The sequence below is a fragment of the Eutrigla gurnardus genome (genome assembly GCF_963514095.1).
Source record: "Eutrigla gurnardus genome assembly, chromosome: 8".
NCBI classification, from domain to species: domain Eukaryota; kingdom Metazoa; phylum Chordata; class Actinopteri; order Perciformes; family Triglidae; genus Eutrigla; species Eutrigla gurnardus.
Window position 1 is genome coordinate 17158476 of NC_139922.1, and position 12876 is coordinate 17171351.

Here is a 12876-nt window from a genome sequence, read left to right on the forward strand (position 1 = left end):
CTGGTGACAGACAGGCGATGCTGCGGCCTTGGGGGCGGGACAAAACCTTAAAAGCTGTCCGTCACGATTAAGCGTTGTTTCTTATTGGCCGAGGAAAATACCAGCGTATCTCAAATTACGTCATTACGCACATATCCGACCTGTCCTTGAAGCCATAACACAGGCAAGATGGTCGCATACTGGAGACAGGCAGGCCTCAGGTAAATAATAAATAATAATACATATAACATTTGTATCTACCGACTTAGCTTTGTGTTGAGTGTTGACTACGCTACTTTAACTTGTAGTTTGTTATTCGAATACTTTCGCAAAGTCATTACGTCCATTAAATCCCTCAGCGTTCGACATAGCATAGCATTAGTTAGCTTGATCCCCCATGCGTTTAACTGCCTAATCGTTGGCTCATAAGCGTCCAGGACGTGACTCTCTCTCTTATAATACATTGGAGACACTGTGTGCTATTGAAGAAGCATTGTGTATTCTATAGCTTGTGGCTAACAAGTGTGTCCTCTCTGCAGCTACATCCGCTTCTCCGCTATCTGCGCTAGCGCGGTGCGGGCTGCGATGAAGCCGCAGTTCCAAGCCAACGCAATGAAGGTCGCAGAAGCCACCGTCAAAGTCGTCAAACCCAAAACAGCATGTAAGTTCACAAGTTACCGGCACTTGAGAGAAACTCTGATGATATTATAAACATATATTCATCACGGCCCCCTGAATGTTCCAAGGAGAGGGGCGGCTGTGACATTGAGTGGTGATAAGCGTTTTAGGTTAAGGTTTTCAGTGGAGGAAGAAGATTCCAGGGCATTTAGAAAGCAATACTTCAGTGTTAAATGGCCAAACTTTTATAGAAGAAAAGGTGCCAGTTATGACAGTTATCATGTAATTTTCTATAGAATAGAGGATCAACAGTGACCTTACTTATTATGTCGTATTGCCCTTTTCACATTGCTGTATTGTTACGTCATATTTTTATTTCTGATGTCGTAAACATATACCTAATGAATATGCTAATGAGTAGTTGCGTTTATAAGCATGCATCTTTTCTAGATGAGTTTCTGGAACATGCATAACACGTTTTTTGCATGCAGAATCTTAATCGCCCAAGTAATTATTAAATACATGCAGGGAGGTTTCAGGTTGAATGAAATCTTGCAAACAGCATCATCCATTCAGTGCACTTGGGTAAATGTATTCTATATTAGGGTCCCTATACCCTTTAAACTGAAATAGGATACTCAACTGACCCTGTTTATGTAGGTTACGTTTTATGGTGTTGCATCACTAAAGTGCACATTACTGCTTGTTACTTATTTTGGGACCCTGTCTGTGCAGAGTTGGACCTGCAGTCTTTAAGTTTTTGTCCTCTAAATTTAATTTGAGTAGAGTAAGTAGAAATAAGTGGATTAACCCTAAACCTGCAGTCACTGTTATGAATGATTCTCTTGTCAAGTTTGTGATGACACACCCAACCAAAATATTTTCACTAGTTTATTTGCAGTAATGTTATTTATCCTTTCTCCGTTTCCCCTCCAGGATTTGAGACTGCGATGTAGATGATTTTTGTTGGAGTTGTGAGGTCCTCTCACTGTCCTGTCCTGTAGCCATGGAGAAAACAAAAAAGATGGATAACATCAACATGGCCTGAATGAAATTTCTGAACTTTCCCTTTCATTTGTAATTAAAATCGTATTAAAGATGGATATTGGAAAATACTTTTTTGTACATTCTTGTCTGTTGGAGAATATAGTATCTACCACACTGCAGAGCTAGACAGTTTTGTCTAACAACTTTTTTTATTTTGGTATAAATAAATTAGTACAGTAGTTTTATTTAGTCATATACAGAAACATGGTATGTACAGAGGTATGCATGTGTTTTTCTGTAAGAAGTTTGTGAACAGTGTATCATCCACCAGTAAAACCCTGAATCCAAAATAATAAGATATGCATGCATTGCCGAGTGGGCTGGAAATCAAATACAAACGGCAAATAAAAAATGGCAGGCACTTTTATTTAACTGCAGTTCAGATAACTTGAAGTTCGGTTTTAGTGCCTCATTGTTGGTATTCTGCATGATACAGCCAACGGAACAGGAATTGAAGTGTCAGGAAAACGAACTAAAGTGAATTCCACATCCATTACCTCATTGAAGCTAGAATCAAACCAGTGTTTTTTATCCATTTGATCTGTTTTGATACAGGCTCTGATCTGAGGCCTGTACTACGAAGCAGGATTTGGGGTTAGCGAGTAAGTTTCTACGACAATGGTTCACTTCTTACTGGGGTACATCCTCATGGTAACTTATGCTGCTAACCTGCTCCGGAGCAGGTAATGTTCCAGATAAGAGAGCAGCGTGTATAAAAGCACCGCCTACTGACCAATCAGCTCTCTTGGAAGATCCCGTGGAGCTCCAAGTTTTCTGCATTAGCTCCTCAAGGCGACACGTTGGAATAGAGCGGATTTGAACCCGGGACCGCCAACTCTACCACTGAGCTATCACCCACAGTTATAGTTATAGTCAGATCTACTCTTGCCCCTTATGATGGGGCAGTGATATTATAAGACTATTAACTCCACACAGTCGGTGAGTTTTTGCCAGCTGTCCTTCCTGCATTTGGCAGCTGCAACTGTGTTGCTTTTTGCCTATATTATATGCTTTACTTCTTCATATTTCTGTAAGATTATGGTTTGTTCCTTGTAACCTACATATGCCGCTCTGCTGCCCGTAGACTGATCAGTTTGTGATTGGTCAAATGCTGCAAACGCCGCCTCTTCCATGTGCACGTGTTCATAGCTGGACAGGTAAACCCTGGGTTGAGTTACCGAGTTGATAACTAGCGTCGTGTGACCGCTTATCGCTGATTGCATTTGTTAGGGTTACTTAAGCTGGATCTCTGAAAGATACCCTGGGTATGTTGAACTCGCTTCGTAGTACAGGCCCCTGTTCTCTGCTTGTCCTTTGCATGAAGGTCAGAGGTCAAGATTAGCAGCAGGGTCAGAAAGGGACTCATAATCTTGCTCACACATTTTAGCAGGGTTCTTGATGACAACTGGATCATTCAATTGCAAGTTCCCCCTGCTGATCCACTTGAAACAAATCAATTTCTAAATGCGTTCACGTTAAAATAGAAATCAAAATCAAATGGCTCTTTTGCACCAAATGTTATTTGCTGTAATACATCCATTTTGAGTGATGGGAGTTCGGCGTGGACACGTCCACAGGTGGTGTTTCGCAACAGATGGTATGCCCCCAAACCCTAGCTGTCTTTCTTCTCTCTGGTCATCTTGATCATGGTCTCTGGCGATCTGTAGAGGAAGATGAGTTTCCCAAAGAGCGTCTCCTCCAGCTCCATCTCTCCAGTCTCCCGGACCACGAAGATGTCCGTACAGAGCTTCAGGACCCGGTCCACGCACGGCAGCTCCTCGAACATGATCGACCTGGAGATCCCGTTGAAGAACTCCCTGACAAACTTTCCGATGACCAGCACCACTGACATGTACAGGCCTACAATGCTGCGGTGAAGAGAAGAGGAACAGACAGAGTGGACATGTTTGAATAAGTCTGTGTGAGAGGGACGCCGCTTTGCTTTGATTGCACAACAGCTGGAGAGCGTTACCTACCCGTGTCCTGCCAGAAAGCCCAGACTAGAGGGGCTGACTTTATCACTGAACACCATTATCTCTATGCTTTGACACTGGTCGGAGTAGGCGAGGACCGGGGAGCACTCCTCCACCACCCACCACTGATCTGCCCCTTCATTGAGCTGTTGGAGTTTGACTGACATGGGCCTGAAGAAAGCCAGCGCCTGGAGCTCTGGGCGGTCCGAGTGCTCTGAGGGAAGACATGCTGCTGTTAATTTAAAAAGCATGTTTTAAACATGACATCAGCTAGATCACTCTGATCAGCTCATCCTCATCCACGATGGATGCCGTTGGATATTACAAGTACAAAGCAGTAATAATTTATAATAGAAAAACCTGTTGTTTAGTCCAATAAACTGTAACGAACCTACTTCCATCTTGGTTGCCATTTTGGACTCTGGTCCTTTGTTACCCCTGATAATCTTTGGCAGCAGAGAATCAATGACCCTGCAGGACAGAATAAGATAGTTGAGCACAAGTGGAGAAAATATTCAGCAATGTTCCACGTGGAATGAGAAATAGTGTATGACATACAGTATTTCAGCTCATATCATTTGTTAGTTTGTTCATTCACATATGGAGTAAGTAAGGAAACTGCACTTCAACGCCTGAAGAACACAAGCAGTAATAATACAATCAAGTAAAAACGGGCTGGTTGTGCGTGTTAACTGCGACTCACACAGGGATGCTTCTGTTGCCATTGATCATGTTGACTATCCCGTCCCTCAAAGCTTTGTCCTCAAACTTCACAGTGTGTTCTCCCACAGTCTCTACCGTCATTGATATGGACGCATTCCTGGGAAGGGAAGGAGAGAAGCACGCGCCGACAGTTTTTCAACGCTGTGTGCATCTTTGTAAAAATTCAACCAAATTATTTGAAAAATGTAGATACTGAACTTAAGAATTGAACAAAGTAAAAAAGAATCGTCTTAAACTTGAAACTAAATCCCTACCAAATTAAAACAATATCATATAAATGTTATTACGTTATTTGTGTTCTTTCTTTGTGACGCACACATTGGATCTGCATTGCAGTACAAGCACACACACACACACACACACACACACACACACACACACACACACACACACACACACAGACTACAAGCAGACACACTGACCTGAGCAGTGTCCAGCGTAAGGTCATGTATATATGAGAGGAGTTGCTGAGCTCCTGTATCATGGCCGCTCGACTGGCCGGGCTGATGCTCCACAACAGACTGGCATCACTTTTGACCTTAGCGACGACAATGTCTTCTGCTTCGTAGTTCATTATGAACTGCATAGCGGCCTGGGAGAGAGAGAGGGCTTTGATTTGTGCAGTTATTTTAGTCAATGTCACCATGATGTTTGAAATTAATTGAAATATATTGCTGTAATTTTTTAGATTACACTGTGTTTTTAATTGCCTTGTTGTTGAAAGGTGCTTGACAGATAAACTTGCCATGTCTATGCATCTTAACCATTTGTCCACCAGGAGGCCCCAAAACAATTATTTCTGCCTGTATCAACATACTGTGACTCCTTGTCATACATCCGCATTAAAACACTGAATGCTAACACTGAGAAACACATCCCAACACATTAAACATGATGTACTTAAAGTTAACAATTGATGTACTTAAAGTAGTTAAGTTTGATGTCAACTTACTGGATGGGTCGCATAGACTTTGGTGAGTTGGTTGAATCCAGCTTCTGTGTACGGAACCAGATTCTGCTCCTGGGCGCTCATGGTGAACAGAGGCTGTGGAAACACAATCAACACACACAAGAGTAAAAACACACTAGAGATGGGCAAGTGATCGCACAGTTTAATGTACTCGTTTTTATCCCGACCTCATATCCGGCGATGCTGAGCTCGATGGAGACCTCCACCGGCTGATTGGTCACCCCGGCAGCTGACTGGACCAGTGACATGAAGAGGAGTGGGAACCAGATGATGCTGATGAGAGCGAAGATGATGAAGCCGCCCATGCCGTATTTCACCACCTTCTTCTTCTTCTGCCCTGGAGGGTGGGGGTATTTCTGCAAGAATCACAATTAAATTACCGTGGTTCTAAGCCTTTAAAATAAAAGTTTAAAAAGACAAATGTTCGTCACCACCTTCAAATTTCATATTTTAATGTAAATATAATGTAAAATGTATTCAATTGATCCCTCCTCTTATTTTTACATGATAAATGACTAAAATGATTAAATGGTCAACAGAATAGTTACATTTATAGTTAATACATATAATATATTATTCATTATTATCAATAAATATATAAATTATCTGGCCATAAAAGAGCTACGACAACAGAACAGAAACAGCCCTGCAGATACTGATATTGTATTATACTATGTTTACTATCTATTTTAATGTCCTTAATGTCCAGCACTTTGGTCGACCGTTGGTTGTTTCAAATGTGCTTTATAAATAAAGATTGAGTTGAGTTGCGTTGAGATACAAATCTAATTGTTATTTTGAAAGCCCAGAGAAGAGAATGATGTCCTTTTTAATGTAATGCACCTTTCATTTAATGTAAATCTAACTGTGAGTGCTGCACTAATAGTCCAGCAAGCAGAATGTGTATACTCTCTCAATTACTTTCTCTGACTCCTTCCAGCACTTGAGAATAAATATGTTTGCATAGATGTCTTCAACACAAATCCAATTGGAGAGAGACAGAGTGGTGTCAGTCCAGACCCAATCCATCACGGCCCTCAACTCTGTCAAGAAGGGTACCAAACGAAACCTGGAGGAGACGACAACGGGATTCTTTATAATGGGATGTATATAGTTTAATTGGTAAAGGCACCATACAAAAACAATTCTATCACTGTTTTCTTACCCTTGGAAGAGAAAGAGATTCAAGTAGTTGAAGTTCTTGGTGAGGAAGTTCCCCAGGATGCGGTTTGGGTAGCCACATTTGATCTGGTAGGCAGACAGGCCGAAGTAGATACACTTTACAAAGTACCAGAGCTGAGCAATAGGGTTTCTGTTAAACCTCCTGTGGAGCAAAAAAAAAAAGAGACAGGATCAGATCTTTCCTTATTTAGTGTGCAAATTGTTTTTTCCCTCCATGATTTTTTATTCAAATTCTATGAATAGAGTCTTGAACAACTGGAATTAGGGACATGGGTTTAATGAGATGCATAGAAAATAAGATTAATAGCTTGAATTACTATCCTGAAAATGAATAGAAGATAATACATTTATGAGGATGACAAGCACACTCTTGAAAAAAAAAAAAAACATGTTACTTTTCAAAATGATTGTAAGTGTTGTCTTTCTATTCTATTTCTATTCAAGTTGTCTTGTACTGTAGCCAAAGGCAAATGTATTTCCACAGTTTACATTTTATGTAGCAACTCATCAGAGAACAGTTACCTTTAATGTCGGTACCATAAACACGATTAAACTATAAAATATGAATGAAATGAGGAGAAGGAAAAACTCAGTTGATGACCTCTCTGTGACACCGGGGAGGATGAAGAACATCCAGAAGTGTATGCCGAACACCAGCACCACTTGGAAAACACACTTTCCCAGCAGGGACTTCTTCAGGTAGAGGGCCCGGTCCACTATCATTGTGCCAAACTGCATGAGCAGCATGACCAGGAAGGCCTCTGGGACCTGGTCCTCCGAGAGAGACTCTGTGATGTCTGCTACTGCAGAGTATTTCTACAGAGACAGAGATCCGCACCAGTTTTAGTGGTACTGTACGCAAACATGCATTTCAAATGTGTTTATATTGTTAGTTTGATGACAGGCAGAGCAGAGCCTTACCCCAAAAGCCGAGTATCCATAAATAGTGACGATGAAGTTGACTACATCGATGAGAAACATGAGGGCATAGACGTCGCACACAGGACTATACTCTGGGTGGATGATGTCATAGAAAAACTGTCTTATGGGTAAGTAAATGTGAAGGCAGCTGCAAAAACAACAGAATACAGTGTCAAAATGCACATTTCTCCAAGCTGTTAAGATTCACAAACTAAATTTTAGAAAATAATCAGTAATATACGACATATAATATACGAGTATTAGGGCCAGACTAAGAGAAACATTTTTTTTTTCTAAATTACGAGAATAAAGTCGTAACATTACGAGAAAAAAGTCATAATATTACGAGGAAAAAGTCATAATATTAGGTCTACGAGAATAAAGTCGTAAACATTACGAGAAAAAAGTCATAATATACAGTATATATAATATATATATAATATTATATATATATATATATATATATATATATATATATATATATAATATATATAATATATAGCATATAATATATATATTCTGGTAATATTACGACTTTTTTCTCGTAATATTACAACTTTATTCTCGTAATATTATGACTTTTTTCTCGTAATGTTACGACTTTATTCTCATAATACTATGACTTTTTTCTCGTAATGTTACGACTTTATTCTTGTAATATTATGACTTTTTTCTCGTAATGTTACGACTTTATTCTCGTAGACCCAATATTATGACATTTTTCTCGTAAATATTAATATAATAAAAAATAAAAAAATATGTCTGTTAGTTTGGCCCTAATACTCCGTCGTAGTAATATAATACAACATTAAAATGTCATGAGGTTTGTCTGCAGCAACGCACACTTCTAGGAACGCAGCTTTGGCCTGTAGCATCCTCTCTTTGGCCTGCTGCCTCATCCTCTCCTTCCTGGTCAGTGGAGCCTTGTTTTGTTGACGCCTCTTCTTCTTGCTGTTCCGCTTCGTGGGCTTCCCCTCTCCAGGAAAGAATTAAACGTGAAATGGATCACGTGAGTCACATGTGGGGATTAATGTCGTAAGGCAGTGACAAAGAGAACAAAGGACAAACGAAAAGAAACTGTTGGGTCAAAACTTTCTGAATATTCACCATTGGATTCTGCTGCACCACTTCTCTTTCGCCTAAAGAATAAGGAGGTGGTGGAGGCCTGGAGAGGGAGGAACTTCAGCCGAGTTCTTTCTCTGCTTCCCATCCTATCTCCTCCTGCCATCTTCGTCTTGTCAACTTTCTTCTTCATCTTCTTGAAAAAATCCGGCATCTCAACCTCTTTGTTGTCCCACAGGCCGTGGCACTGCACAGTCATGGACACCAACAGAAGTCTCAATTGCAAAACTGTAGCAACATAGCAGGTGGCATGCAGCGGCATATTAGAATGATGGCTTAGCATGTTTACCTTGAGGATGGAGCGGTGGAAGAACAGAGCGAGTAGCTGGATGAGGTCGAAGAGGACGTAGCCGTCTTTCTTCTCCACCCCGATGATGTTGGGCAGGGCGAAGGGCCGCTCAGCGTTGATGCCTCGGTAGGCAGAGGTGGTCCATGGGAAGAAACCAAACTGGGAAAAGTACTTCACCACAACAGTCAGCTGAGAGAAACAGAGAAGAGAGTTCTGGGTCACGTACCAGCTGAAACAAATGAGTTAGCAAGATGATAAACATCAGATACTGTTTTCTGTAATAGACTTTGCAGTAGTACTCCCGAAGGCCTTTAAACATACTTTGACATGTAAAATCAGTGGGGTAGAATTTTTATTTTAAATAAATGTATACGTTTATGCAGAATGGCAAACATGGTGACATTTTTTAATCTGAGCATTTTAAATATGGAATGAATTTGTTCATTAAACATAAAAACTGTTATCAGCCCTGTTGTTTATTTAGTCTGAAGAATAAAAATGAATACTGCAGTGAAACCCCTCACATGTGAAGATGATGTCAAACACATGCAATGTTGTAGTTATTGACCTCTGTGTAGATTATGGCGGTCATCCAGAAGCGTTTGGACGGCCGGGGCACAGACAGCATGGCCCAGAGGAAGATGAGAATGGGCAGGATAAGGGAGAGGAACGAAGCCGTCACGATGTGGTTGAGGATGATGACAAAGTAGCACAACATCTCCGACTTGGACACCATGGTGTTATAGAGGGCAATCAGCAGCTTCAGCGGCCTCGGCAACGTTGTGAAAAACGTATCGGATTCTGAGATCTCATCATTTTCAAACATGCTACAGAAAGGATGGAAGGGAGGGAAGAAAAGACAGAAATGATATTGTAATATCACCCAGAAGCTAATCAACTAATATGTGTCTGTTTGTACTGACTTGTTGAGCAGCAGCTCGCTGGCAGTGAGGTTCCTCGTTTCTTGACTCAGAGGTCTGGAACATTCTGAAAGGTCGAGGCTTTTCTCTCCGTCACTCTCCCTGTACCCCAATGAGGTGCATTCTGGGTAATGAGCGCATTCATCTTCTTCTCTTTGCAGATCTTCCTCACTCAGCTCTTGTCTCTCCATCTCAAGATCCTGCTGCCGTTGTTCCTCCATCTCTTCTTGTTCTTGCTCAAGCTTCCTCTCATCCTCCATGTCCTCCTCCTCATCCTCCTCGTCTTGTTCTTGCTCAAGCTTCCTCTCATCCTCCATGTCCTCCTCCTCTTCCTCCTCGTCTTGTTCTTGCTCAAGCTTCCTCTCATCCTCCATGTCCTCCTCCTCATCCTCCTTGTCTTGTTCTTGCTCAAGCTTCCTCTCATCCTCCATGTCCTCCTCCTCTTCCTCCTCGTCTTGTTCTTGCTCAAGCTTCCTCTCATCCTCCATGTCCTCCTCCTCATCCTCCTCGTCTCGTTCTTGCTCAAGCTTCCTCACACCCTCCGTGTCCTCCTCCTCCTCTTCTTGTTCTTGCTCAAGCTTCCTCACACCCTCCGTGTCCTCCTCCTCCTCTTCTTGTTCTTGCTCATGCTTCCTCACACCCTCCGTGTCCTCCTCCTCCTCCTCCTCCTCTCGTCTGTGCTCTTCTGTTTGAGGGGCTCCATCTTCACAGCTTTTGAGACAACAATAGAGGCGTGCACATTTCAACTTCAACAATCAGATGGGGAGACGTTCATGTAAAAGTGTTTAGGGAAGTCTAGATTTACCACAGACAAATAATTTACATATGTGCATATACTTACTAACATGTATAATTAAATTAGAGAGAGGTGGACAATCAGGTAAGTTAAGCACACTTGCCGCCCAGTACAAAATGTAAACAGGTTTAGTGAGGTGTGGCGAGCCATCCAGTCCAGGATTCTCTCCACAACCCTGTAGTAGATCTGTGTGTGAAACGTATTTGCTTACTGTCTGCAAACGAAGATGTTCTCCCTCACCTTGATGAAAGGTCAACGGTATCAAAGGAGGTGAGGTCTATGTTGGCTGTTTTCAGGAGCCTCCGTCTGAGCTTATCAGCGGCAGGCGACACGGCGGGAGGATCGTCCAACTCTTCCTGGGTCGGCTGCCGGGAGCCGAGCAGCGTCTCATCTGTCATACAGCTGGAGGTGAGGAGGAGAGAGCGGATGACTTAACAAAAGAGTTGGATGGAGGGGTGGACTGTGTACATGTACAGTAATAATTATTATGTGTGTCTTAAATATGTCGGCAGGTCAAACTTCACAGTGAAGTACATGTTTGCACACATGGGAGGAAATGTGGAAGTAGGAAATGAGAGGGACTTCAGTAACCCACCTGGAGACGCTGCTGCCCCAGGACACTTTGGAGGCTTGGCTCTTCAGCTTGACGTAGGCATGGTGTGAGGAGAGGGCATCAGGTGGAGAGGGAGGAGGCAGGTATTCATCTAGGTCATCTTGAGATGAAAGTGTGTTCTGACGGGATAGCCAGTTTTCATAAAATTGCTTCACACTCTCCTGGCTCACCTCTTTGCCCTGCAGAGCGAGGGAGCGACACGAAACATAGTGTATGTGAGAAGTGTATGTCGTTATTGAGAGCATGTAAATACCAGGCTCACTTAAAGGAGATGCAGCCATCATTCATGTTATTAGTGATTACGTTTATTTTGGATTAAATGTCTTTGTTTGGGCCTCACCTTGAGGCTAAAACCCAGACATATCTACGGACTGCAATCATCAGCTTTTAGATGCTTTCCTCTCACCTTCTTTTGCTGTTGTCTGAGTAATGCACGCTCAAACAGCAGCACCTTGGAAATGTCCAGGGTTTCTTTACAGAATGAGTTCAGACCCCCCGTCACGTCATCGAACAAGGACTTAAAGAACACCACGCTGAACTTCAAGGTGCTGATGACGCGCTGCAGAATGTTTTCTGCAAGGAGAGGAGAAGTTCATGACACAGCAATGCAAAGTAGAAAAATATTCTTGTCACTCAGACGTTTACTTGCAAAGGTGATGGTTTGTTTGTGAGTGTAATGCAGTGACTCATGTACCTTTTTCCTCCGCTCCCTCCTCCTCCACAACGCTTTCTTCCAGTTCATCCTCACTGGAATCTGTTCTTTCAAGGCCTGAGAGAAAGATTAAATCACTTCAGCATTTGGTCCATTTGTATGTCAAATCCATGGTTCCTCTCCTAAGGATCCTGGTGACCTCCTGACCTCTCCTCTTACTCCAAGATCAGCACAGAATATTCTTTGAAATGTGTGGTGAACATCACCAAGCCAAACAAAGCCAAAATCTGGGAGACCTGGACCTCGGTTTTTTAATAATGTCATTTTCATGACCCTCAATGAAACTTGGGATCTTTCACTCTCAGATTCGTCTCAAAAAAACGCCATGTCGTTGTCTCACCCTGCAGTCTCTGCAGCTCTCTCTTGGCTCTCTTCTTCTCGTCTTTCTTCATTTGTTTCTTCTCCTTCTTCAGGTCCTTCAGAGCCGACTTAGAGCTGTTCATCCAGGCGTCGTGGGCCAACTGTCATGTCAAAGACACAGATACACAGACATACCAACAAATCTGTCAGTGTTCACTTTTAAAGCATGATTCTTGTGTATATGGGAAAACTTAAATGTATCCTTTTCTTTTGTAGGTCAGTTTTTGTGTTTTAGGTGTTTTTGTGGATCTTACTTGGAAAGCAGATTTCTTCTTCGGCGGCAGTTCCTCTTCTTTCTTCTCAACAACCTCCTCCTCTTCCTCCCCGCTGTCACTATCAAACAGGTGGTAGCCGCAGTTGTTTTCCACTGCACAAAACAGAGTGGTGTCAAAGTCACTATGTGTACTGTCGAGCTTTTGGGAAAGCTATCTGCTCTAAAGCTACTCCAGGACAGCAGCTCAGTGTCTGTATTTACTGTTTTATTACATAACCTGAGGAGATGAAATGAGAGGAAATAGCAGTGTTGTAGCTCACCGCCAGGCCGAGACACCCAAGGCTTCCACCATTTCCCTCCATCTATATTTTCCTTGTCATCATCACCTGGAAAACGCAAATCGATAATAAAAATCATAAAAACAAACTAACAAATGA

General features: G+C 42.2%; 1 protein-coding gene across 1 annotated transcript in view; it reads right to left on the reverse strand.

The window, feature by feature from the left end:
- Nucleotides 1-2890: 2890 nt before the first annotated feature.
- LOC311017777 (piezo-type mechanosensitive ion channel component 2) overlaps nt 2891-12876 on the reverse strand; it is a 29649-nt gene continuing 19663 nt past the window's right edge. Inside the window, exons 34-56 of the mRNA XM_084016357.1 lie at nt 12760-12825; nt 12480-12592; nt 12206-12326; nt 11848-11922; nt 11560-11726; nt 11136-11332; nt 10781-10942; nt 9748-10455; nt 9393-9651; nt 8825-9013; nt 8521-8722; nt 8257-8389; nt 7414-7561; nt 7094-7308; nt 6476-6634; nt 6232-6379; nt 5478-5666; nt 5293-5385; nt 4763-4932; nt 4321-4437; nt 4009-4088; nt 3621-3831; nt 2891-3512 (exon numbers count right to left, since the gene is read on the reverse strand). Coding sequence (XP_083872483.1) covers nt 3257-3512; nt 3621-3831; nt 4009-4088; nt 4321-4437; nt 4763-4932; nt 5293-5385; nt 5478-5666; nt 6232-6379; nt 6476-6634; nt 7094-7308; nt 7414-7561; nt 8257-8389; nt 8521-8722; nt 8825-9013; nt 9393-9651; nt 9748-10455; nt 10781-10942; nt 11136-11332; nt 11560-11726; nt 11848-11922; nt 12206-12326; nt 12480-12592; nt 12760-12825 — 4178 coding nt within the window. The 3' untranslated portion in view covers nt 2891-3256. The remainder of the gene's footprint in view (nt 3513-3620; nt 3832-4008; nt 4089-4320; nt 4438-4762; nt 4933-5292; nt 5386-5477; nt 5667-6231; nt 6380-6475; nt 6635-7093; nt 7309-7413; nt 7562-8256; nt 8390-8520; nt 8723-8824; nt 9014-9392; nt 9652-9747; nt 10456-10780; nt 10943-11135; nt 11333-11559; nt 11727-11847; nt 11923-12205; nt 12327-12479; nt 12593-12759; nt 12826-12876) is intronic.